At 48.4% G+C, this 27,379-nt stretch overlaps 1 protein-coding gene across 1 annotated transcript in view; it reads left to right on the plus strand.

Moving 5' to 3' along the window:
* The window catches only part of Cachd1 (cache domain containing 1), a 135,177-nt gene that overhangs the window by 14,430 nt on the left and 93,368 nt on the right, over positions 1–27,379 (plus strand). Inside the window, exon 2 of the mRNA XM_010605231.1 lies at positions 22,168–22,230. Within this exon, the coding sequence (XP_010603533.1) occupies positions 22,168–22,230 (63 nt within the window). The remainder of the gene's footprint in view (positions 1–22,167; positions 22,231–27,379) is intronic.

The following is a 27,379-nucleotide window of genomic DNA, read 5'->3' on the forward strand; positions in this document are numbered from 1 at the left end:
GCTCGCGGCTTCCCATGGTCAGCGCACATCTCCAGGTGTCCCTCCGGCCCATCAGCTCCCATCCCCGACAGGGAAGTCCGGGCCCTGACAACCAGGGAGGCTCTATGCCCCTCTGCAAAGCTTCCCTGTGGCAGTGTCTGTTCAGATCTTCTGCTTATTTTTAGGTTGTCTTTTCATTCGTTGTAAGAGTCCTTATATGTGGTAGCTGAGAGTCCTGCACCTCATGGGCCTTGCAGACATTTCTCCCATTCTGTGGGTTGCCCTTGCTTGCAGTTTGCCCTTGGAAGCACAAAAAGTTGTGAAGTTTCAGTGAAGTTCGCTTGTCTGTTTTGCTGTTGCTCGTGTTAATCGTTTCCTATCCAAGAACTCTTTGCCAAATCCAAGATCATGAAGATTTATCCCGTTGCTTTCTTCCAGAGCTCACATATTTTTTTGACTCACTCTGAGTTAATTTTTTATATATGGTATGAGGTAAGGGTCCAGCATCCTCCTTTCTTTCTCTTTCTGGTGCTGGAATTGATCCCAGGGCCTTGCACAGGAGAGACGAGTGCTCTTGTGCTGAGCCAGGTGTGGTGGGCATGGCTGTCATCCCAGGATTTGGGAGGCTGAGGCAGGAGGATCACTGCAAGTTCAAGGCCAGCCTGGGCTCCACAGCAAAACCCTGTCTCAAAAGGAAAAGACTCCTTTCCTGATGGAGTGCTGTTGGCACTCTTCTCTAAGTCTTTTGGCTGTAGATGTGTGGATCAGCATAGGTTTGTTTTTTGTTTTTTGTGTGTTTTTTTTTCTGGTACCAGGGATCTAACTTAGGACCTTGTGCCCGTGAGGCAGGCGCAGTGCCACTGGGCTAAATCCCAGGCCCTGCCCCACAAGTTTTAAAGTTTATTAAACTGTAACCATTGGGAAAGCTGAATGGAGGACCCAGAGGAACTCACTGCATTAGTTTTGCAACTTTTTAAAGTCTGAATCTTTTTCCCAAGGGAATACATTTTTAAAAATGTGTTTAGAGAATACATAAAATTCACATTTGGGCTCACTTAATAGTTTTCTACAATTATGAAAACGTGAGCCAGGAAAAAGCTTCCTGGATTCCGTCCCGGGGCGTCTGCCCAGTGGGAGAGGGCCGTGCGGTGGCTGAGGAGGAGGAGAGGACCCTGACGTGCAGAAGGGTTTGCCCCTAGACCTGGCGCCCAGGTGTGGCACAGTTTTAACAAGGGCACAGGCAGCCCCCGTGTGGAGCAGCCCCTGTGAACTCGTCATGACACCGTTCTGGAATTAACCTGTGCTTGTGGGGTAGTTAGTGGGTTTTTTTTTTAAAACAAGACAGCATTTTTTTCTGAATTAGTTGTGGATGACACGATGTGGATGGCATCTTTGCTTTCTTCAGAGGTACTCTAGGTTGGGGAAGTGGGTGTGTGGATGAACACAACTGACTAGGCTGATAACTGGAGGACCCGGGGTTGGATGGATGGACATTTGTGGCCCTGTTTGCTCTGCTTCTGTAGGTTTTGCACAGTAAGAAGCTTCTGTGTGAAGCAGGGCCGGCCTCTCCCAGAAGCGGGTCTGGTGTGGGGGCTTGGGCCACGCCTGGGGGTCGCTTTGGAAGGGGCTCCCTGAGGCAGCGTCCTGGGAGTGGGAGGCTCGCCGGCCCAAGTCTGTCCTCACAGCGCTCCTTTTGCTGTGTGTTCCAGGGCTAATCAGCCTTAACCTTTGTCTCTTAGCCATAAAGTTTATTTTTCTGAAGCTTTTTAAAGAATCATCATTCTGTAAATCTTTGCACATTTAAAAATGTTAAGGCTGGGCTTAAAACATTAACTGAGAACCTGTATAAGTCCGGTGCTCAGCCCGTGTCAGCAAGTCTGCAGAGGACTCGATCACTTGGGGTTGAACTGAGTCCTCTTCCCTTCTGGATCACACTGTCTGTAGGCTTCCGCAGGCCAGAAACCCCAGTGAGCCAGTGGGCGAGTCTGTTTATCCAAGGACAAGATTCTTGCCTAGAATTCTTGCAGCTTTACATTCAGTGACTCCAACGGCTTTCAGAACAATGGGGGATTGAAAAATCCGCACCAGAAAGGGCACCATCTGGAAATTATTCTACGCTATCTTCTTGGTTTTGCTCGCATAAAACACGAGCTCTCCAGCTTCTCCTGACTGTTAAACGTGGTGATGTCAGAGGGCCTGGTCCTGCTGACTCGAGGTTTTGTTTGCACACACGTTCCGTGGAGCTATCTGCTGCTTTAGGATTTACCGTTTTGAGAAGCGATTGCCGCGTCAGTGAATGAATATTGATGATCGTGGGGAGGCCGCTCATCTTTCCCAGAAGTGAACCTGGGCAGTCTTGTGACCTTGGCTCCATCCGCACTCTCGGGCGGCCTGTTCAGCCCTAGACTGCACCGTTGTTGGAGTTTCCAGGCTGTTGTGAGCCCGCGCCCCCGGTCACAGTGTGGACTGTGTGTCCCTGCCCTGGACCTTCCATCTCCTCTGCTGGCAGCTGGAGGAGCTCCAGAGACCCCGTGTGGAAGGAACGAGACAGCAGGACTCCGGAGAGGTGTTTCCACTTCGCCTCCCTCTCTTTTTCTTCTGTTTCCTTTCTCCTCTTTCACTAACCTTTCCCTTCCTCTTCTTTTTTTTCTCTTTCTCTTTGGAGATGGGGACTCACTATATTGTCCAGTCTTGGCTTCACATTCTCAGACTCTAGTGATCCTCCTGCCTCAGTTTCCCAAGATGGAGGCCCACGGATGTGTGTACCACGCCCCGCTCCTTGGTATATTTTTAATAATGTTGTAAAATCACAAAAATAACTGGGAACCAGGACGCTGGTGGTGCTGATGAGAGGATGGTCGCTCCCTGGGCTTAGCGCTGTCCTCCGGCCTTTCCCACCTCCGTGGTTCATGTTTTTGTTTACTGTTGTTTTTTGCCCTTAACCAGCAATCTCACAGAGAGACTTAATCCTGTGTCCTAGAGGAGGGAAATGACAGGAGTGGCCAAGTGACTTCCCCAGGGCTGCACTGCCCCGGAGGAAGAGCTCTGAGTGCCTCAGCAGCTACCCCCAGACCACTCGTGCGGTTTCAGCAATGTCTCCCCACTCCCCAGTCCGCCCTCTGCTAGGGTTTGGGCTCAGGATCATTACTGGTTTTTGTTTTTCTTATTTTGAGACAGGGTCCTGCTAAGTTTCTCACTCCACGCTGGGCTCCATCCTCCTGTGGTCCTCCTGCCTCAGCCTTCTGGAGTGTTGGGATTATAGGCACCCAGCTTTCCCTACTCATTTCTCTTGACACATGTTATCATATAATACCGCTTGTGTTCTGCTTTATGATTTTTCTGAAGCACACAAAAACTGGTAGCACACCCTCCCTCCAAGAATGGCATTGAGAAATGAATGCTCAAGGTCAGAGACTGAGGGAATAAAAATACAATCCCCAGGGCCCTAATGTGACAGGAATGCCAAGGAAGTTCTAAGTGATTGAGATGCAGGCAAAGGGTGTGGGCTTCAAATTTCCCCCCATTTGAAACCTACTCCCGGAAGATGCCTGTGTCCTGCTATCTGTGCCGCACAGCTGTGAGCAGTGTGGACCCGCAGGCTCTGTGAGCGGCTTACTTCCCAGGAGGTGAGGTCATGGAGGGGTAGCCGAATCCAGGCACTCCCAGGGCTGCAGCTTTAGAACGCAGCTCTTGTTTGGTTTCGGTCTCGTGGAGGGAAGGGTCACCTCCGCCGGACTGATCCGCATGCGTGCACTCTGGCTGCTGACAGGTCCATCGGTGACGCCACTGTGCCGCCCTCTCCTGCCTGTGCCTCTTAGAGGCCTTTGTGGGAGGCCAGGTGGGAGGAGGAGACCCAGCAGGTAGTCCAGGGCTCCCTGCTGATGTGCCTGCTGTCCTCCTGCACTGCCCACCCAACTTTCCCAAGAGTTGGGAAATTGTGAGGAATGCACACGACAGTGGTTTTGGTTTTGGCTTTGGCTTTCATTCTGGTGTTGTTTACTTTTAAAATCAGCACTGCTTTGAAATGGGCAGGTGATTCAGGGACTGGAGCGAACTGACTGCCTCCTTAGCTCTGGAGCCGGACAAGCCCCAGCCTGCTGCAGAGTTGCTTCATTAGGGTAACAGCCACAGAACCTGGGCAGTGAGGGTCAGAGGTGGGGATTTGAGTTTGGCTCAGCAGGCTTTGAACAAGCCACAACCCCAGACCAAGTGAGCGCTTGGTAAAGTGCGCATCGAGGCAGGCGTCCCTGCCTCTCCCGTCCCCGCTGTTGTGATGCTTCCTGCCTGTGGTGGCATCTGGCTGTGCTTCAGGTGTGCACAGGTTTTGAACTTATGGACGGCTGGTCCTCTATTTCCTGTTCTTTTCCAGTCAGTCTTTTGCCTGTGAGAAAGTATTTATGAAATGATTCATGTCTTCCCAAGCCTGTGGGGTTGTGAGGACTGCGTCTTAGAAAAAAAAAAAAAAACACAAAAAAACAGCTTGTGAAAGAGATAAACAAAAGGAGCTAATAAGAATAACAACATTTTTCCCAGAAGAGGTCCCAGCCTGCTGTGACTCGCTTTGGAATCCGTGTGAAGTCCTCAGCAGGCTGCGTGCCCTGTGACAGAGTTTCTGGTAGACTCAAGTTTGGGGTGAGCAGAGGGCACTTGGGAAAGAAGCAATTAACTTGAAGTTTCAAAATCGATGGAGTGATGCAATGGTCTGCTCCTACGAAAGGCAGAGCGCTCCCAGCTGGCTGTCTCTCCCGTGTGGGTCAGGCTGGTTCTGTCCTCGTGGGAGTCTGGAGGCCTGCTCGCTGCTGAGGCCCTGCTCTCCTCCTCCCGTCCCTCCCTTCGTCCTCTCCCCGCAGCCTGACGGGCGCGGATAGAGCCATCTGTCACCTTTTCCAAGCCCATCAGCCTTTGTGCAGTCCAGAGCCCCTGCCTGGTGTCTCTGACCGGGTGGAAGGGAAGCAACAGAGAAAGCCAAGCTGAGGGCTTTGCTGGCCACACTGGTCTCAGAAAAGCAATAGGATTCTTCTCAAGTGACATAAGGTGGGCCACTGTGGGTGCACACAGACCTTGTCAGCGGGGAAAGGGATGCTCGTCCCTGTCTTTCTCTGCAGAGCTGGCACAGCTCAAGGACACCCTAAGACTCTGCAAAATAGAGATCAGAGAACATAGGCCAGCCAACATCTAGACTGGCTCCTTGTTGACATTTCTAAACCACGCTATACACTTCCTTAATTTTTATTTTTTATGGTACTGGGGATTGAACTCCAGGCCTCTGTACTGAGCTATATCCCCAGCCTCCTCCCCATCCCCTACCCAGTTTTTTTAAAAACAGAGCCTTGCTTAGTTGCTCAGGCTGGGTTCAGGCTTGCATCCTTCTGCCTCAGCCTCCCAAGAGTGCAGGGATTACAAGCATGCTGTACCACACTCACTGCTATTTACATTTCCTTGCCCGAACATTGATGAAACCACTAAATTCTTCTTGATTTGAGCCATAAGAGCAAATCTGCAGTTCACCTCCTGCTGGGTGAGAGCTGACCTTTCCTTGGGAAGCCTTGTGAGTGTGTGTTCTGTGAGCAGCAGAACACGCTTCTGCAAGGGCCTGGCATGGGGTCGTTTTGCACCCTGGCCTCCGCCGAGTTTGCCGAGTCTGAAGGGTGTGCGCTGTGACCTGAGGCAGGCACCTGTCTCACGGTGTGTCCAAGTCTTGGGCATTTTCCACTCTTCTCTTTGTACTTCTATTCTTGTGAGAGTTTAAGACCCATTTCCTTTCTGTCTGAAAGTAAGGCCGATTTTGCCATCACCTGTTCTCATGGAATGAATGTACAAAACCTTAAAAATATTCATTCCAGATTTTGGTGGCAGGAACCAGCAAGGGCTGGCGTTTCGTACCTTCTGACCCCACCATACTGTGCCACTGGGATCAGGGTGGGCTTCCCGAGTCTGCTTGGTCAGGGTCTGATGTCGCTTGTTTGGTTGATTGGCCCCCTGTGTGTAGCTGGCATCTCCTTGCCGGGCTGTGCTTGGTGCTCCCTTTCCACACCCACCTGCGTGTCCCAGTGTGTGGCAGGATGAATTCTAGAGAGGTGGGGGGGCTGGGATTTGGAAAGCTTATCCCCGTGTACAATGCGAGCAGCACCAGTTCAGGATTCTGCAGTGCTTGATGAGCCTGGAGTTTAAGATGAAATCTCTTGCACGGTCTCATTATGCCAATTGACCCTGCCTCCCCGTCCTAATGCAAGTCCGTTTAAAGCCCTTTCTCTCTGGCTTCTGAAGAGCCGTCCAGCTAATTTATGGCAAAGGAAATAGGAAGTATTTTTGGAGAGCTAGGTTGACATTTAGCATTCTGGTTTGAAAACCATCTGTTAAATATTTAATGTGCCTGCAAAGCAGCCTTAAAAATTAAATATGAATGAGTTTTAGAATACCTCGCCATAGTATAAAAAAATTGAGATTTCTTAGCACCATTTCAAGCCTGTCTGCCTAGGGAATCTTAATTATTTTTAATGAACATGACATTATGGGTTTGAGCAGCGTGGGGACACCCAAAGTCATGAAGTTAATAGGAGGAGGATCCTTCTGTTAATATCACAGCAGAGACTGACTGTGAATAAACTGTTAGTTTTGTCTCAGGAGGTTAATCATCCCAGCCCCCCTTTATATATTTAATTATTTGGTTTAAATAAAAAATAAAACCAAATGTCCAGCAAGCTCCTTTTGTTGTGAATAAATTTTCCTAGGTTTATTGCTTTGCTAAAAGTAGTGCCTTAGTTTTATAGATGTGTGGGATTTGGAGTATTATAAACATCTTTGTGGGATCTCAGAAAGTATTATAGAATTATTATACAAACTTTGTTGATCTTGATTTCTGTACTCATGTATAACTTGCTTTTGAAAAAATATCCTGATATCTAATGGTATTTCTTCACTGGTGCTGGAAACTGTATTGGAGGCTCTAGAGTTTGTTTTATAATGCTGACATCTGACATTTTAAAAAGAATTGTATTTTCTTCTCATATTTTCCTACCATTTATTGGTTTCTATTCCATTCTGTGTGCCTAATGACTTAGGTGTGTGTTCTGAATTGGGAAAATGGGATTTGAATTCATGAGTCTGTACCTTGATGATTGCTTTTATAAAAGAGTATCAGGCAATTTTGTATTTCCAAAAAATGTTTTAAATTAAACCCCATGCATTAAGAAATGGCTTCGTGTCTATTGAATGTCTTCTCGAAAGGGGTGGGGGAACTTTCATGGACGGTGCTTTTTAACGTTTTCTGTTCTTTTGGTGGTTATGGAGAATAGAGCTTCTTTCTTCTGTTTGTTAGTTCTGACCAGGTGAAATGAACACACTCAGAACGGAACCTGTCATTGCATGCCTATCATTACCCGGCTTTCAAATGGCATTTTCAAGGCATTTCCCTGTGCTCCCCCGCTGATCTGAAAGTGACAGCTCAGAAACGCAGCTGTCTTCTGGCTCCTGTGTTGTGGTGGTGGGAGGGAGGAGAATTACAGTAGCTACAGTAAAAGTTACCCTTTACTGGACACTCACCCTGGGCTGCTGTGTATTGTAGTAGCTTAATTACCTTCTAATACCGAGTGCAGACTCAGGATGTAGGAAATCAGAGGCAGGAGGGGAGGACCTTAGAGTTAGGTTCTGGGGCTAAGGCGGCTCAGCTCACAGTGGGATGGCTGGGATTTGAACCCACGGCAGCCTCAGGCCTGGTTGCCATATGCAGCTCTCTGTTAAGCTTTCAGTTGCAGATTGGTCTTCCTTGTAGCTCTTGCCACCAAACTGTTTTGCTCCAGGCCAAGATCAGACCAACCATTGCTTTAGAAGCTTATTTCCATATCTTCCAGGTTTTGCCTCTAGATCTTCCACGAGTTTGCCCAAATCCACATTTTCATTGTTTATCCTTGCTAAAGACTGATTGGCTAGAATAAAGTAAAAGATACCATCCAGCCTGACCTTGATGAGTCCATAGTTAGGATGATTTTTGTTTTGTGACAGGTCTCACTGTGTAGTCCAGGCTGGCCTTGAACTTGGAACAGTCTTCCTGCCTCAGCCCCCAAGTGCTGAGGTTACAGGTGTGCACCACCACACCCAGCCAATAGTTAGCATGATTTGAAGTCCCCTGAGCCACAGGGAGCCCAGCAATAAAAATTAGATGCCCTTCGTGGTCAGGGTTCATAGCCCAGGGCTTGTCCTGTTAAGCTGTCACAGTCAGCATTGTGCTAGAGGTTCCAACCTAGGAGCGCTGGAGCCCCGCCTCTGAGCTGTCCCTGGTGTGGGGACAACTGTGTTCCCTGGCGTCAGTCACCTCTCCGGTCTCAGCCCCTGGAGTCCCTCATTCCTTCTCTGTGGGAAGACATTAAGTGCAGAGCTAAAGGGCTGTACAGATGCTGAGTAAAACCTGCCTTGGGCTTTGTTTACCTGGTCACATGATGTGTTTTTGGTTTTCCTAAAATTTGTTTGTTAAACCACATTTGCAGTGCAGTGCTTCTGTTCTTCCTAGGGGGTAGGTACATCTACTTAACACCCTGTTTCTTTTTATTCCCCTTCCCCTCTCTTCCCTCTTGAGCTATAAATCCCTTTCCCATTTGCAAAAGAGCTCTTTGTTTCCTATTGTCTTTTATTTTTAAAAAATTATTTGTACTTTAGGTTTCCAGGAGAAGTGTGCAACACGAAAGCTTCTATGTGTGATTTCTTGCACTTAACATTCTAGAAAGAATCATCCAAAAAAAATCAGTAACAAGAACTCGTCTGTCTTGGTTGGAGTGTAAACTGGTGCAGCCACTATGGAAATCAGTGTGGAGATTCCTTAGAACACTGAGGCTAGAAATTCCATTCTGCCTAGATATTCCTCTTCTGGGTGCCTTCCCCAAAGAGCTAAAGACATCATACCACTGTGTTTTTGTTTTTTACATTCATGGACTGGCTTTTTCTTGGAACCATGATTTGAAAAGAGTGAGCTCAGGTATGTATCAATATTCAATTCTCTACCTTTTCTGAAGAAGAATGAAAGAAAATGAAGGCTTTTTTTCCCCACACCTCCAGCAGGAATTAAGTCTGTGTGCGTCAGTCCAGTGATGACGCAGCACCGCTGTGCCTGTGTGGAAAGCCCCCTCCGGTCCTTCGCGCACTGTGGACACCGTGAGAAGCACCCTGTTTCCTGCCTGCCTGCCCCAGCCCCCCTGAAAGACCTGGGCAGTGGTGGCCGGGACAGAGTGCCACGACTCGACTCCTCCTTGTGCAGTGGCAGCGCCCGGGTGAGGACAGGCCAGCTTCACCTGAGGTTTTGCAGCCGCTAATAAGTGAAGAAATGCTGAACAGGATGCCAGCGCCACTGCATTTCAAATGATTCTCTTTTAAAAACTCATTCTTATCAGAGACATGCAGTACAGTTGTGTGGTCTTTTGGTTCATTCATTTTCAAAGCATTCCTTCACAGAATAGGGTCCTTGTTGTGTCCTGTAAGACACAGGTTCAAATTGCGTGATGGATATTCTTTTTCTCCATGGTGTTATTTCACCTCTGTGATTGTGTATAAAACCTCTTTGGAGGAGCAGATCAAAAGTACAGATTTAGTTTCTGAGGACTGTGTCCCGGGCGTGCCGGTTACCCCTGTGCTGTCGCCTCTTCTGCAGGGTCCCTGGGTTGGGTGGTCTCTCAAACATGCAGCAGATCTTTCAGAATCTGTCTGCTTGCTCTTATGTCTTCTCCTTGCCGCCCTGAGCTCTTTAAGGACAGGACCGTCATAGTGCTGAGTTTCCTGGAGCCTTATCTCCAGCTGCCCCTTAGCCTGCGTTCAGTAACAAAGAGCTGGGCCACAACTAGCAAGGATTTCCAGAATGTTACAGAATATTGCTTTCCAGAACATGGGAAAGGCTAAACCAAGGACATAAGAGATTCTCCACCTTCTCCAGCAGCTGGAGTGATCAAGGGCTCCTCTGGACAGGAACCCAGCCTTTGGCTTTGACTTTGGGAAGCCCCGCAGTGTGGGAAGAGCATCTTGCCTCTGCCAGGTGTTGGATGTGAGATGAAATTGGAGCAGATCACGTTGTCATGCATTATGCCCAGCCCTCCTTCCTCTTTTGTAATACAAGTTAGTGAGAAGCCAGACACATTGCTAATCAGAGCACTTTGTTCCTTCATTTCTTCCTCTTGTCCTCACAGGAAGCCTAAATTCGGCCATCCCAATCCTGAACTTCGTGGATACAGGGGAGAGTAGCTGTTAGGGCCTGAAGTTTTGGAAAATTTCACTTTTTCCCAAGTAGTTTAGTAGTAGTTGACATTTTTCCCTTTTTCTTTCTTGTCTCCTTCCTTTCCCTCCCTTCCTCCCTCGTTTTCTTCTGTCTCTTTGTTCCTGTCTCTTTCTGTCTCTCTCAGAAGTTTCTTTTAGCTGGAATGTAAAATGTATTCCAGGAATTTGCATTGTTGCAGAACTCAGTATAGGAAGATGTTACTGACATTCCAGGGGGTTCACAGTAGAAGTGTCAGCTTGATATTCCCTGGAGCAGGACTTTTGGAACTTTGGCCAGGGGTCACCTGCACCGGGCCACCTGGATAACACTGCCCACGCCACCTCGTCAGGGCCCGTGGACTCGTTTGAACTAATTGTCTTATGGCTGTGGGGGCCGAGGCGCCCCCTTCCTGTACCAGGCAAACCCAGCATTTGCTTTGTGCCTTAGAACTCAGTGTCCACTACCTTAGCGCTGGAAAACCAATTTATATGTCCCTTCTTGAGCTCCTTTCACTCCCTGCCGTGCCTTCTCGAGCAGTCACAGGGTCTGCACAGTAATGAGCGTGAGGCGACAGTGCACCCCAGAAAGCCGCCCGCTGAGGTGTCCGCTCACGTGGCTTTTAGTGGCGTTTAGATCTGTGCAGTGGTTAACATGATCTGGTGTATGAACCTATTCATCAGCCCCAAGAGAAGTGTTCCTTCCCACTAGCAGTCACTCTCCAAGATGAGCACCGCCGGACCCCTTGTTACAGCTAGGAGGACAGAGGCTCTGCCCAAGCCGCAGTCAGGTGAGAGTCCTGACTCTGCGCCCAGAGCCCAAGCTCACCCCTCCTCCCTGCTCCCCCCCGGCGCCGCAGCCAGATGAAATATTTACTTGGTGGGGAGAATAATTTGATGTTCCGCTTTTGACCTTGTTTAGTAGTTGCAGAGAACATATTTTATCGTCCTGTTCCAATTGGCATTGCAGTATAAATAAGTGTGGTTTGTTTTTTAATTCAGTATCCAGTACAGCCGGATTTTGAAAATTATGTGAGAAATTATCATGGTCAAAAACTGTAGTGGAGGGCCGGGGATTTAGCTCAGTGGTTCTGCCACCTGCTTCGCAAAGCGCAAGGACCTGAGTTTGATCCCCGGTACCAAAAATTAAAATTAAGAAAAAAACCAAAAACTATAGTGGGAGCCGAAAGCTAGAAGTATTTGATTCTGTCTTGGCTGGTGTGACCGACCACTCACTTAGCTTCATGACGCTTGGTTTTCTCTTCTGTAACATAAACAAGCTTAGCTGGGTGTGGTAGCCCACACCTGTGATCCTGGTGCTGGAGAGGCAGAGTCAGGAGGATCGCCATGAGTTCGAGGCCAGCCTGGACTCCCATGATGAGTTGAAGGCCACCCTGGGTTATATAGTGAGATTCTGTCTCAAGAAAAAGCAAGCACAAATGTTTTACTTATTTATATAAAAAGCTTATCGGATGTGTACTGGCGATTGTGCCACCTTTGCTTACTTTGTCATACACAGCATGCCAGACTGGTGATCAGTCCATTCTGATGCCCCGGCTGTGGGCCGGATGCGTTACCGAGATTCCCGGAGGAGACGGGCTCCGGAGCTTTTGGTAAAATCTGTCGTGGGCCACATATCTGAGAACCAAAGCCTGGTCCACCGTGACCAGGCCACAGCCAGGCGCCGGCCTGCCTCCCCTGAGGGCCACCGCTGTCGGTGAATCTTTGCAGTAAACCCTGAGGGTGAACTGCAGAGGAGCCTACGGGGAGAAGCAGGGTGGGTGTGGAAGGTGTCCCCGAGCAGCCTTGGGTTGACCCCTGTGTGGCTGATGTTCTCGCCCGGTCCCTCGGCCACCTGTGGGCGTGGCAGTGAAGGAGGGCGCCTTGGACGAGATTAATCCCTCTGAGCATGCAGGTCTCTAAGGAGACGGGGTTGAGGGGGCGCTGTGCTTCTGCAACCGAGTCTTGGGCCTCAGAACTGTTTCCTGAAAGTGTAGCTTTGGGGACATCTTGCCACCTCGGGAGGCCTTGGGAGTGCCGATTTGGCGGCGGTGCTGAGCCCAGGTGGCTTTGTTTCTGGGAAGAGTTGCTTTCTTGGCGGGATTTTTCGGTCACTGCTTGTTAAGCTTCTTCTGTGTGCGGGGAGCTGGTGCTGTGCTTAGGTGCAACTTCGGGTAGCCTCGACTTGCAGGTGAAAAAATCGGGTGCAAACTTACATACAAGCTGCTGGAAGGGGCAAGTGAATAGAGTATTTTTTAATGCCCCTTTTTCTTTTTGTTAACCCTAATAACCTGAAAATAATTTTGACCTGGAATTACTGATGAAGATTCCATTGAGAATCTGGAGCCAGAGACCCACAGTTCAACCAAGATGTTGGGCCGCAGTTTGTTGCTGCCCGCGGGGGTGGGAGGGGGAGGCGCTGAGACCCGGGTCGGAGAAGTGGGCGGGGCTAACCCAAGACGGCTTCCTCCTGGCACTAGTGTCACCTGCATTCCATGCAGGCTGCCGGCTCCTGTCTCAAAGGCCCATTTAATCTCGGGATTTTCAAGAATGATTCTCTGTGCTTTAAATTTTCATCTTAAAATATTAAGCCGTCAACGCTTGGCATGCTGTACATTTCAAAGATGTATTTATAAATATTTTTTAAGTCAGGATTTCATCAGCAGGTGTAATTTTCTTGAAACACCCACATGACAGAAGACAGCGTTAGTAGATTTCAAAAACCTAGCAGTTGGCATTTCAGTAAAATCCTAGCATAATTGCAGATGGAAATTTGGAGCTCACGGTGTTTTGTAGACTCTCACGTAGCTTCCCAGCACGCAGGTGAAGGATCGCTGGCCTAGGGAGCTATGTTGTTCGTTATGCCTGACAGTTCCTGTCATCAGCGATCATACTGCAAAAGCATCTCTTTAAAAGAGGATACCTAGGTCACATTTACTCCGTTTCTCTCGGATACAGTGAGCCATTCGCTGGAAAACTCCCCAGACAGCCTCCCAGGAGCGTGCTTTGAAGTGTCAGAAGCTGGTGTTCATCTTACACAGGAAGCAGCATGGCAACTTCATTTTAAACTCCTAACAATTGATTTTCATTAACTTATTTAAAATTTTTTAAGCAAGTGTTTCTCAGGGTCACCCCTAGTACTACCCTGTGCCAGCCCTGTCCAGCTCCACAACTGGATGGAACCGCGCAGTCTTCCCGGGAGCGGGTCCAGGCCCCTGGGGCTCCCAGCCTGGGCGAGTCGGTGCGGAGTTGCTATCGGCTCTTGGGTGCTGCCCCAGCTTCTGAATGGCCTCGATAGAGTGAGCAGTACTGGAACCATTTGGGACAGTGGCTGTAGGCTCCAACGGTGTGGAATATAAACGTTCTTAAAACCCGGATCTGATCTTATCACTCCCTTTAACAGCTCTTTATTTCTTGGCAAGTAGACATTTATTCACTTAGCCATGTAAAAAATATCCACTAAGTCCCTACCCATCTGCATAAACTCTTAACTCCCCTCCTGGCTTATAACCCCCCGCCAGCTGCCCCAGTCTGCCTGTCCCGTTGAGTTTCCTCCACTTTACTCCAAAAAGGTCCTCTTAAGAAACTTGGCTTTCGGTCACTGCATAGGACTTCAAATCGTCATCCCGGACATCCCGGCCTCGCTAGGATTCGAGCTTTCCCAGATGAAAAGCAGCACCCCCGTCTCTGGGCGCCTGTTTCCACCTAGACAGCCCAGGCCAGTGAGGGAGGCCGGGCCTGGAATGCGGAATCTGCACAGGGGAATATTTGCTGCACTTCCTCCAGTGTCCCTGTGCGGAGCAGCCCCTGGCCCCAGGTGGGCTCGGCAAGTGTTTTCTGAATGGATGCACGCTACAGGTCACAGCCTGGCAGGGAGAGCACTGAAACCCTAACCCAGGAGCTCTGTGTCTCTTCCCTGTGGGAAATCCCCCTCCAAGCCGAGCCACACCCCAGCTCTTCCCAGAGATCTCTGGCAGGAGCCAGGGCCCCGGTGGGAGTGTGCGTCATGTTATCCACTGTTACTTCTTCTAATTATTACTACCAATTTCTCCTCATGAAAGTGCAGCCCCTTAAGGGCAGACGACCTGACTCCTCCAGAGAGAACTTGGTGGGCACAGATGGTAACTGAGTATCAGCGCCAAATCTGCAAGGTTCCCAGTTCCGGGTTTCTGGTCCCTGTGCCCTTTGTGAGGAGAGTCCCGGAGTCCTCTTGTTGGTGCCCACAGAACACTGAGGTGTGAATGCGTGTACACATGAAGTGCGTCCCCAAGAATAAGCGTGCAGGCCTCCTTCCCTCCCTGCTCCCTTTCCTTCCTCTCTTTCTTTTGTCTTTCCTCACTTCCTCCCTCCGTGCTTTTTCTCTTTCTCCTCTCTCTCCCGTCAGAAGGGGTGGCCCTTCTGAAACATCCACACAAATTACCTTCATGGCCATCTGGGGTTGGGGTGAGGGGATTTGGAATCAGCAATCTGGAGAATGAGAGCCAGGGCGGAAATTCGGTGGCGTCTGCGAAGTGTCTGGCAAAGCGCTGCCCTGAGCATTGTCGTGATGGTAACTTAGGGTCACACTCCGCTGGCTGCTGGCTGGGTCTTTCTGACACGTGGAACTGATTTGTTCCCCCTTTTCCCTCTTACCCCCTTTGAAAGTCAAAGCAACAACACAAAGCCCAGTAACCCTTCCGAACCTATTCTGCACTTGGAGAAGTGCTTCTAACCTGCTCTGCTTTGTTCTTTGGGTTCTCGTCCCCACCCATGCGACCAGGAATCAGGTGATCAAGACTAAGCCTCGCTAGCTGAGATGACTGCTTTAGATTTTCCCTGCTAGATCCAGACTGTTCCTATTTTTGCTGTGATTCCTTTTTCGGGGCAGAGTGGCCCCAAACAGGCAGCCCTTTTAAAGGTGACACTTGTCCCCAGCTTGTAGCTTTCACGGCCCCCGTACCATAGTTCAGAGTGCCTGGTCTTTGGAAGTGTGTTAAAGGCGGTGTGTGTGTGTGTGTGTGTGTGTGTGTGTGTGTGTGTGTGTGTGTTAGCCCAGTGCCTGCAGGCACTGGGAAGAGACATTCCTTGTAGAGATGTGAAACGCTCTGTCTTAAGGAGACAGGCACCTTTCTTAGCTGCCGGAGACCAACCAGGATGTAATGGCTCTCCCCCGTGCATTCAGTACCTAGCTCTGGCCACAGCATGCTCACTGTGCTCATGGGACAGGAGTCACCGTGGACCAGTCCTCAGAGAATGTGTAGTAGTAAGGTTAAGACAGAAACTCAAACTAGGAGGAAGTGGTAAACAGTGTTGGCTTTTCCTGAGGGGATAACAGCTTTTTTGTTTGTTTGTTCTTCATGTATTACTGTAATTGTAGCAAAGACAGCCTTTTCTGTTTTTTTGGGTTTTTTTTTTTTTTCCCAACACTGGGTATCAAAGCCAGTACTCTCCCACTATGCTACATCCCAGTCCCTTTTAGTTTTTGAGGCAGGGTCTTGCTGAGTTGCCCAGGCAGGTCTCGAAGTTGTGATCCTCCTGCCTCAGCCTCCCTCAGTGCTGGGATTACAGGTGTGTACCACCGTGCCCAGCTCATACACAGGTTTATGGAGAGCTCCGTGTCCAGTTGAGGTGTGGGACTTGAATTGTTCAGTATCTACGCAGACGTGGTTTTTCTTCCCTACATATTGAGCTGTCATAGAATAAGTATCCTTAAGAGAATGTTCTTAAAAGAATAGGGTAGGATAGAGCCAGCAGAAAGGCTCTCAGGGATGAGTGCAGTATGTCTGTGATGTTTTGAGTGCCTGCTCTGTAAATCCACCTTCCTATTTCTGCGGGCGTGAATTACGGTGTTAAGTGCTCAGCGCCCGGCAGCTGGTAGTCTTTATAAGCATGAGCTATTGGCATTATGCGTAGCAACCTCAAAACAAAACCAGGAAGTCTGTAGGGCTGAGTTTGTGTACCTGGGGTGCCACCTGATTGGTATAGGGCCATCTATTGTGTCCCCGATTAATTTTAAAATTCCCAGTGTGGGCTTCTTCCTTGGCCGTGGTTTTCAGAAAGCAAGCATTTCCCTTTGTTATCAAGGCACTGTGGTGTTCAAGGTCTAGTTTTTCTCGGTGAAGATAAAACCTTTGTCCCCGGGTTTCTCTTCTGTGAGGTGGTGATGTGGGGTAAAGGGTACTTTGGAGACTGGAGCCCTTTCCCTGAGTGTTTGTCTGTTACAGAGGAAGTATGTGCTCAGTTTCAGGATGAGAGAAGGAAGGAAAATCCGGTCTCGATCCATCATTCACAGGCACGCACTGTCACTATTTTGGCCAGTTTTACCTACATTTTCCCTAGGAAGATGATCCTTGCCTACTGCTCTACCCACCACCGTGAGGAAGGCCAGCTACACACCGGATGTGGCCACACATACTTATTAATGGTCAGCAGTGGGGGAATCAACTTTTGGGGACCCAGTGTTCTCGTGTGTGTAATGCAGGCCTTTGAGTTCCCAACACACAGGAAACATCATCGGAGTAGCTCACCTGCTTGCACACACATCATTAAAATATTTGCATATTAAACGCTGCTTTTAAAATTTAAGCAGTAAACAAATATCATATAAACATGCTTTTAGGAGCCATATGCAATATGCTTTTGATGGGATGAAGAGAAATTTAATCAGTCCCTTGTTGATACTTTGCTGACTTGCAATTTGCCCTGTTGGAAACCTTTGCAGGGCTCTTCCTATTCAGAGCCACCTGTATCCAGAGCAGCAAGCCCAGAGATTAAGTGAGTGACTAAGATTTATGGCAGCAGACTTGTGACCTCAGAAAGCAGAAGATTTCCTCCTCAGAAATCGTCATTTCTCCTGGGCCTTCTGTGTGGGTCGCAATACGAGGTTAGATGGTCTGACAGAAACCAAACAATGTCTTAGGGGCAGCAGGGCACCCAGAACCTGGTCCAAGGCTATTTCGGGGTTTCTTTGTGGAGACTACAGTCATGCATTTGTTGCCATCAGTTCCCTGTCAGTGACTCTTGAAGTTTAAGGTGACGCAGACTGTCGTTTAGTGTCAGTCACCTTCTGGAGCTGAGGGTGGTGAGCTCCTCGCTCCCCCGCCCCAGTTCAAGCAGACTCTGGCAGACTGGAGCCCTCAGAGAGCCATCATCCCCTGGGCTTGTGGCAGAGACCCAGAGACGTACTGTGCAGTCTAAACTCAGCCTGTATTTTCTTGGCAAAGACTGGGCATCCGACTTGTAGAGGTGGGAGCTCTTTGCCATGGTATCTGCTCCAGACTCACTTGCACCCTGGCTTGGAGGTGGAACCGACTGGAAGTGAGGTCCTTTTGCATCTGCTGTGCAGGCTCCGTTAGATGATCGGGAAGGTAAATCGAGGAGGGAGGTGAGGGAACATGGGTCACACACGAGCACGCGCATGCACACACTCAGACACATGCACACTCAGTGGGAGGTCTGTGCCTCTCCACCTTTCTCAGCAGAGTCTGGATTGCTGGGCTGTGACTTGGACTGAGCATCCTCTCTTGGGGAGGAGGGGAAGGCAGTGCTTAGTAAATAGAAGCAGGGCATGTGCAGAGGCAGGTTTGGTTAAGTCACATTGGGTGTGTTTGGAACCCCGGACTGGAAGACGCCTTTGCTCTTTGCTGAAAATGTGGTCTGCCGGGTACCACTGGGCGGGAGCCTGGAGAACAAGATATGCCGTCCACACCACATTGTCAGGAGCAGTTAATGTGCAGCCTCAACAGGTGTGGGGGCGCTTCTCAATGCCTAGGTGAATTTCCGGTTGGTCCAGTCAGTTACATCTGGATTATGGACCAGGGTTTACATTTTTCTTTGCCTGTTTATCGTATCCCAGTTAATGGATTCTTGCTCTTTCTTTTGAAAATGCATAGCTTTAAAAATATATGAAAACATTGGCATGTAAGAGTACATTTTATTCCACTTTTTTGAGACAGAGGCTCACTATGCAGTCCAAGGTGGCCTTGAATTGCTGTGTAGCCCACGCTGGTCTCGAACTCATGGTGATCCTCCTGAGTACTGGGATTACAGGCACACCTGGCAAGAGCACATTTTAAAGGGATTGCCCAGATGTGTGTTGAAAGTAAGTGAGTTGAGTGTAGTGCGCTGAGGAGAAGCGCACAGTGCAGCTTACTTACAAGAAGCTTTGCCTGTGGCCTGACGAGTTCTCAGCCTGGGCAGGAAAGCTCAGACCACAAAACAGGACCTTTCCGCCCTCCCAGTCTTGTCCAGTTCTCCCTCCCTCCGAGGGTAACCCCATCCACACTGCTAATGGGTTCTCTTTGGCCTGGTTCGAACCTGATGCGAATGAGGCCGTGCCCTTGGTACCCTGCTGTCTGGCTTGTGTCACTCGGTCCTGAGCTTGACGTTTCCCTGTCGCCGGGATCGCTGTCACCCTTTCTTCTTCTTGCTGAACGTTGCACGATGAGTGTGCGCTGAGTTTGTCACTTGTGGCTTTCCGTTGCTGATGGGCTTGGGGTTCCCCAGATTGGGGCCGTGACAGCAGGGATGCTGTGGGCAAAGGACAGGGAGGCGGGGCCAGATGACAGGGTCCTTAACCTTGGGAGTCGCGCACACGAGGCAGAAGAGGGGAAGACCAGTTTGGTCTTTAGACCAGAATAGATGGTTCTTGGGAGCATGAGATATTTTATTGTTTTCTTTTAATTATGGAATAAATTCAAGTACTCGTGAGGGTTCAGGGAAGTATTTCTACTTAAAAACAACTATAAAACGCAACACCTATTTTGATGATCTCTTCACTATACGCGAAGCGCATGTTTTAGGGAATTTTCAGAACACGAAAGAGTAAGGGTGGTCACGGGCAGTGCTTGGGCTTGGCTTCCTGGAACTTGGAACACGAGTTCTGCCTGCCTTCGAGTTTGCCCAGGTTAAGAGCGCACGTTTCTGGGATTCCTCTGCTGGGCCAGGAAGGCCGGAGGAGGGAAGGTGACCACTTGGACTGGAGCATGGAGCGCTCCCCTGCCTGTCAGGATCACTGCGTTTTCACATTTTAGGGAACCTTTTCCTCTCCAGTTTTTCAAGTCGTCCAATACCAAAGAGAATCTTCACTTCATGGTTACCAAAATGTCAGCGAGGTTCCATAATTTTGAATTCTTGGCTTTCACATTCATTACCTTCCTTCCACAAAACAACCCATAGTGTTGTGTGTGTTTCCTGTGATCTCACATGGTAATAGAAAATATACAAATAAAACCTGTGCCGGACTCTTGAATTGCCCTTGACATGTACCTTGCTTAAAATAGAAAAGATAGAAAAAGCTCGAATCTTCTTTTTCAAATTAAAAAAAAAATTTTTTTATACACAAATATTAGGATCCCTAACCTCTCTAGAACAAAAAGGTGATGTAAATAAATTTAACAGTTTAGCTAAAAGCAATGCCTGTTTATACTGAAGACCTTGGATTTTGGTTCTTAGTCTGGGATATGTTTTCTAACTGTTGGACTCAGGGTTTTTGAAGCTGTAAAATGTGGTTTCAGATCCCTGCCCTACGTACCACAGATGGTTGTTGGGAGGGTGAAATGCAGTAAGTAATTCTTCTGAAATTGTAAGCTGTCAAGTACCAACTGTTGGAGAGCTGAGCTTTGCAGGCCGCAAGTTAAGATAGGTGTTTCCGGTCTCCTGTCCTAACACGGTGGAAATTAAGCTGGACCTCGACCTTTTGTCTTGTACCAGATGTGGCCAAAGCTCTAGCCCCAGCCACCCCAGCACTGCCACCTGGGGAAGGAGAGGGACCAGCCCACCCTCCTGTTGTACAAGTGGCATGCAGCAGCGTCTACAGGATCGCCGGGCTCACACCGAGAACTTTTAGACTACGTTTAATTTCTTTATTTTACTCATCCACAGTTATTAGATGTACAGAATATAAAAGTGTTTATAAGCCATAAACTAGTCTACATAGAAATACTAGCCATCATTACTGTTAAGATAGTAAGTCAAGTAGGAATTGAAGCAGTCTCCTGAGCTGGCCTGGCAGGAACTCTTTATCACTTCTGAGGAGTTCACCCCCTTCCTTAACAGCAGGAGAAGGGGATCTCTGATTTGGCCCACGTGGGCTTTGGCCTTTGTGTCAGAACCGAGGCTGTCCCGGGGCTGCCCCTGCTAAAGTAGAAGCCTTGGCTGCACTCATATAGATCTGGGGCCGTTACACCAGTCGTGTTAATGTGTAGTAAGAACGTCTCTTGGTGCTGAGCAGTTTTGAAAAGCGCGTTGTATAAAAGCACAGCACCTCTTCTGGGGTCGTGGCTGGTAGTGACATTGGAACTTGAGAGCTACAGGAATGCGTAGATTCACAGTCCTTTTCCAAAATGAGATGTGTTTTAGGGTGCAGAACCCTGATGTCCCTGGATGATTAAACAACCCTGTGAGCTCTGGGGCAGAACCCTGTACTCAGACGCAGGAAGTGATATGTGCATCAGATGAATGATTTTCTGGTTTAATGAGGGTTATAAAAGCACTTCAGTCCTAGTTAGGGTTTACTGCCAAATAAATTCCGCATGTCATATTTTTACAAACAAATATATTACACAGAATTTTTCAGGTTTGTTTGCATTTTGGAATCGACGTAGGGGTTGTGTTAGGTCTCGGCAGGAGAATCATTTATGTATGTGTAAAGCATCCAGGTAGCAGATTCTAGGAGACAAAGTTAGGAACACCAGGTATAGAAGCCTCAGGCTTGGGTTCAAACTCCAGCCTTGCCGAGTCATTCTGAGCAACCTTTTGCTTCTCTCTGGGTCTTCGTTTTTGTCCCTAGGGTCTGAGTAGTCTCTCCACGGGGATTAACTGGGATGTGCACAGGAGGACGCTGTGTGCGTGGCACTAGGCTTTCAGTACATCTGCTCGGGTTTCCTCTTCTGTACCACGGCTGCTGGGCCTCCTGACGAGCAGCTGGGTTTCCCAAGACTGGGCTAAGTAACGTGGCAGGCATGGAGCAGTCAGCAGATGCCCACGATGCTCCGTCCTGGAAACCTCCGTGTGGGGAGGGTGGTTCTGAGGAAGGAAAGGGCAGGAGTTGGGAGGCGAGGGGCTGGGATTCCTCCCTTCCGGCGTGTGCTGCCTCCCTGCTCTCCCACCCGGCCTGGGTCTGCACGCTGTCAGGCTGCCAGGCCTCGAAGCTGGCGCTGCCCCCCCACCATGCAGGTGTGCTCCGCTATGCCCGAGGCCAGCAAACTTGGCAGCGGCACAGAGGGAGAAGGGGATTTTGGCAGCCCTCTGCAGGTGGACTCCTTACTCGTCCGGGGCTTTCAGCAGCCCCCGGGAGCTGCGCTGGCCTTTCTGCTCTGTCTCTGATAAACTCGTTGCTCGGAGCCGGCTCTTTTGCTGTCCCGCCTTCACCTCTTGGAGTTGTTCATTCAGGATAGGGGCACAAGGGGCAGGAGCAGGGACAGGGGACGCACATGCCATGTGCCACCCTTGGCCTCTCGCAGGCCACAAAGACTGGGCGCCCCGTCTGTCCGCTCCCCGGGGCACGTGAGTAACGCGGTGACAGGTGATTTGGGGTAGCTTCTGGCTGCACGGGGACGTGAGAGTATGGAAGGGAACCCTCTCTCGGAGCTCTGCTGTGTTAGATCTTAGCGTCTGTAAACAGTTACGGCATTCGGGGAGTGCAGGACTGAAATGCGAAGCTCAGCTTCGTCGACTGTACCAGGCGGGTAGAATAGCGCGGGCTCCGGAAATCTGTAATTAAATGTCTTTTTGAAAATGAAAAATCTAGTGTAACATCTGGTTTATTTCACTGCATTAGTGCCTGGGTAATGCTTTTATAAGCATGATTGACTCTGGCTGATGGCATTTGGGTTTCTTTCTGTAATATCACTGTATTTTAATTGTTTTTTTGACGTGATTCTGTTTGTGTTTATGCAACAAATGATTCACTCACACCTATAAAAAATGACTGCCCGGTGTGGAAAATCTAATGTTTGTTCCCTTTTCTTTTCCTTGTAGCGAATATTCAACTCCTTTGTTTACACGGAGAAAGTCTCCAATGGAGAAAGCGAAGTTCAGCAGGTAAGAAGCCCTAAGGCCTAGGGCCTTGGCGTTTCCGGTTTCCGGACTCCTGCCCAGGGCTCCTCACCTCGGTCTCCCCAGATGTGTTCTGTGCTGTTTTCGTGTCCTTCCATCTACATTAATCCCTTATGGGACACAACCTCATGTTTCATTTGCTCAGAAGTCTTGAAATTATAAATATGTGGATGTTTTTCTGTGGACGATACATATCTTGAGTATATTTAATTCTTTTTTGTTTTGAACATCCTTAGACATGGTAAAGCTAAAAATGTTGAAAATTATTTAGAAAATAAGTGCCCAGGCTTTGGAATCAGACAGACCAATTCCAGCCCTCTTTTAAACGCCATTTCCTCTTTGCTCTGTGACCTTCATAAACAACTTAAGCTTTTGGAGTTGAAATTGTCCAATCTTTTCTTTTTCTGTAGCCTTTTTGGTACTGAGGATTGAACCTGGGCCCTGTGCATGCTAGGCAAGCGCTCTACCACTGAGCTACATCCTCAGCCCTTTCTCTTTTATTTTGAAAACAATCCCAGCAAGTTGAACAGGTCGTTGTTGAACTTGTGCTGCTCCTACTTCAGCTGTGCGTTCACAGCTGTGCACCCCAGACATGGCTAAAGGTTTTCCCAGTCTTGAATGAGGGGATCATGACATCTGCCGTAGGAGGTGGTAAGAATCAAAGGCTGCCACATGAACTGAGAGTACAGTGAAATTATTAATGTGGATAGTGCTGGCTTCCCTTGTTCTTTTCCTCTCTTCTCTTCTTGTATTGCTCCTTCTTTGTCTTCTTTCAGTGCTCTGTGGAGTCAAGACATTATGAAGCCAGATTCTACTACTTTATTTATAGTGGGCTTCAAATAGACACCCTCCTGAATTAAAACAGTGTCGGTGAGCTTGGCCATAAATAATTGATCTGGGCTTGAAAACAAGAGTGGTAAAAAGGAGTCGGTTTTAATTTCAGCTAATCCACCAACTTCATTACAGAATGTGACTATCCCCGGGTAACTTGAAACCAGGTTTGAAACTTAAGTAAAAAAACAAAGCAGAACAGAACCAAGCTAAGAACCAGACTGCAGCAGAGTGCCTCCGCAGAACAGAAAGACAATTACAGTAAAGTGTACAACAACTTAAACTCTGAGTGTCTGCCCTTATTTTATTCATGGGGAACAGCTTAAGCTTACTCTGAACTTCAGGGTGCTACACAAGAAGGAAAAGCTTGGAGAGTGCCAAAAGAGTGAAGTTATTTATAGGGTATTTACGTATAATAAATTATTGTGGCTTAATCTTGAAGTTCATCATTTCCTGTTTATAGAAATTGATGTTTATATTGGTTTCTGTGGGTTAAATTTAAAGCAGTCATCTATATACTGTCTTGCTTAGCTTTCTATATTTCTTTTAAAGTTATGACTTGGAATTGTGGTGAGTACAGTGTGGTTTTGTGCACCATCTGATCTTCATAATTCCTGTCTTATTTTTATTCCAGGAAGCTAGAAAGTACTTTGGGGTCATTAAATCAAGAGACGTGTTGATGGAAGATTTCTATTCAAAGCATAGTTGAGGAAACTTTTTAGGTGACCAGAGGCCATTTGATAACATTGCAGAGAAACTGACCCGGGGTTATCGGTTTTGCCTCTTTCCTTGAAGTAACAGATATAGTACGTGCTCTTCGTGAGCGGTTTTTAAATGTGAAAGCTGTTTTGTTTCCTTGGACTGATGTCATTGCCTTACCTAGTTAGGAACAAGTTTGGAAGCCAGGAGTAGTAATTGTTTAAAATTACAGCAGCTGATCGAGCCCTGGTGTGAAGCCATTTCCGTTCTTAATCACGTCAATGTTTGCCAAGTAAGGAAAGGGACCCGAAAGAGCCCAGTTCCCTGTGGTCCCGACTCCTAAGTAAGAGAGCTGGTTGTCGAAATCAGTTTGACACAAATGTATGCTGCCTGTGTTTTTAATTTAACGGAGTTTACTTTAAAAATATGTTTTCATCCAAAGAGGAGTATGTTAGTTACTTTCCTCTCGTTGCTGAGACAAAATAGCCAACACCAAAGTTACAGGGAGAGGGTTTATTTAGTTTACAATGTGTAGAGTTTTCAGCCCATAATTGGCCGCTCCAAGGCAGGAATGGCAGACAGGCACCACAGAGGAGAAACAGCACGGTGTGCAGAAGGGGGCAGAGGCAACAAGGGGCCTTCACCACGTCTTTCTGCCTCTTTCATCCTGCCCAGACTACCGGGATTGCGCCAAATCGATCACTCATGTGTAGCGGTGTGGTAATCACATGCCTTTAGCCCCAGCATCGCATATTCCAGATTTCAGCCACCTCTGACCACATGAGGCTTTAGGGCAACGTCCAGACCTGAGCCATAGCAAGGAGTCTGCCAGCCCTTGTCCGCATCTGAAGGACTCTGGGGGCGGGATTAGCCCCGGTCTGTCTGGGTGTCTTCTCACTGGTCCTCGTGGGGCTCTCACCCTGAGCCTGGATCACTTTCAACACAGCCCAAACAGGTCTGTTCCCTTTTGTGTCTGGCAGGTGGAGATCACCGTGATCATTTGGCCTAAACTTTAACGTACTCGGATCCTAAATAATTTCTTCTCCTGTGGCACAGTTTAGAGCTCTTCGGATCTGTGGTCACAGTAACAGAACTTACATTTAGGGCAAAGCTTACTGCTCCTTTATCATACTTCTGAGGACAGCCTCATTTTACAATGGAAACAGAGACAGTCTCAGTGTCTCCTTGACTTGGGGAGAAGCTGCCCAGAAACTCCAGGCCTGGGGTGGCAGACTGTGCACAGGTTAGGGAAATGCTCCCCACTGTTTCCTGTAGATTTCCCCATGACAGTCGTACTCACACGTTTCTCTTCTTTGAACTTTAGGGTGCCAGTAGGCAACTAAGCTGGCTTCTTGTAAACTGTGAAATGTATTAAAATGTGGAAATACCTTCAGATGGATCCCACCCTACCACCAGCTAGAAACAGAAAACATCACCAGACTCGGAAGGCCTTGTGTGACTTGTCAAGAGGAAGGGGGGATCACCCTTTTTCTCCAAACCTTAACCTTATTCTAGTTTTTTGCTAGCCAGTCTCTTGCTTTTTTAAGTATTTTGATTTGTTTTATATTTATTCACTCACCAAATTAATTTTTAGTTTGAGACAGGGTCTTGCAAGTTGCCCAGGTGGGACTCAAATTTGTAACTGTCCTGCCTCAGCTTCCCTTAGTGCTGGGGTTACAGGTGAGTGCCACGTGTCTGGCTTCCCTTGTCGAACTTTATTACTCCTTGTTAGGAGATCGAACATGTTAAAATATACCCCCCCCCCCGCCATTTTATATCTTACTTCCGGGTTCTTCCCCGACTGAGTCCTTTCTCCCGCCGAAATTGTAAAGCGCGAAACTAGAGCTTCTGCAAGGCGCGAAATTCAAAAGGCAACCTGGCTTGCAGTAGGATAACAAAGACCGCTTCTCCCAAGGAAGGATCTTCCGTTGCCTGCCCTATAAATATCCCAGCACTTCCTCTTCTCGCTCTCTCCTTCTGCTTCTTCTTCCTTCTCTCTCTCTCTCTCTCTCTCTTCCTCCCCCCCACCTCTCTCTGCCTTCCTGCCTCCTGCTCGCCTCCCTACAATAAAGATCTCCTGCTGGACCTCTCGGTGCGTGAGTGGCATAATTGGGCAAGGGGCACCCAAAGGGGGCTCAAGACCCCTTTCACCCCTGGCCTCATGCTAACTGCAGGTAGGATGGTGTGTGCTGTGTGTCTGAGCTGGCGCGATTGTGCATTAGATTCCGTGGAGAATCACCCCTCTGACGTAGAATTGCTGGCTGCCCTCCTGAGTCGTGTAGCAGGAGCTTGCTGATCACGTCCTCTTCAGTACACAGGACTCTGACTTTTTCCCTGGAAAAAGGGAATCTTTCCCTGGAATCTTGCCGTGATGTCCAGGTTGAACATTAGCTTCTGCGCAGCCTGAGTGGCTGGAACTGTGTGTGCACCACCACGCCTGGCTGTGAGTTCTAGTCTTGCCGAGTTGGAGAGTCTGAAGTGGATCTTATTAGTTCAATTTGTTTTGTCCTGATTACTGATGAGATTGGGATGTCTGCCTGTTTACAGTACGTTTTCGAGAAGGTTTCCTTGTTCTGTTAAATGTCTGTTGACCTTTTTAATCGAATTGCCTATTTTAGCAATCCTATAGATGGTCTAGGCTGGGTACCACGGAGCTTTCACATTAATGGAGGGGCCCAGGATCGGGGTTGACTGATGGGAGAGACATGGCTTTGAGTGACTGCTGCTCACCAGAAATGTGCCTTGAGTGATTAAACCTTCATTTTACTGAAAATAGCTGCACATGGCTGGAGGTTATCCTATTAGACTGTCTTGTAGATTTATGTTTTATAGATAGGTTCTCCCAGATTTGGGGCCTTTTTCACTCTGTGATATTTTCACAGAATTGAAGTTTTAAATGTAGATGAGTGCTCCAAACTAGTCTTTTCTTTTGTAGAGGAATTCATTTCTACTCAAAGATGCAAAGATATTCTGCTGTTTATCTTCCAAAATGTTTACCATTCTCATCCAAGACCAGCAGTGGGTTTTGGCGTTGGATGTGCAGTGTGTCTTCGATGTCCCTCTTCCCTGCATGGTTCTCGAATGTTCTGGCCCGGTCTGTCGCATGATCCATTCTTCCTTCCTCCATTTACATTGAGTTTCCACATTTGCCACAGTTGGATTCGGTTCCCTTGGTCACACGAGCCTCCTGACTACACCTTTATGAAAGGTTTCCATATCTGGCCAGGTGACACTGCCGCTCCTGTGTGGATGGCTTGCGTTACCCATGCAGGCCCAGCCCCGGCTGCTCTGCTACCTCTGGTGTACTGTGCTGTCCCCGCAGTGGCAGCTCAGGAGCTCCAGTTTGGGCCACCTTCCTAGGACAAAAACAGGGTTCGGCCCTGGCCCACCTCCCAGATTTCCTGCTTTCGCTTTGCTCAAGGTCACAGTGCCCCTGGCCCTGGTTTTTTCCCCCCATTTGGGCCCCATCTTAATTCTAAGAAGAACCATAACTTGCTTGTGGGATGTGCTCAATAGTAGAAATAACTAGGTTATGTGTCAGAACAGATTATTAACCTATGTGCTCACAATCTTTAGGTAAGATGGAACCACTCTCTAAGCTTGA

This window comes from Fukomys damarensis, unplaced genomic scaffold, assembly GCF_012274545.1.
Source record: "Fukomys damarensis isolate Sample0158 unplaced genomic scaffold, DMR_v1.0_HiC HiC_scaffold_33, whole genome shotgun sequence".
In the NCBI taxonomy this organism is placed as follows: domain Eukaryota; kingdom Metazoa; phylum Chordata; class Mammalia; order Rodentia; family Bathyergidae; genus Fukomys; species Fukomys damarensis.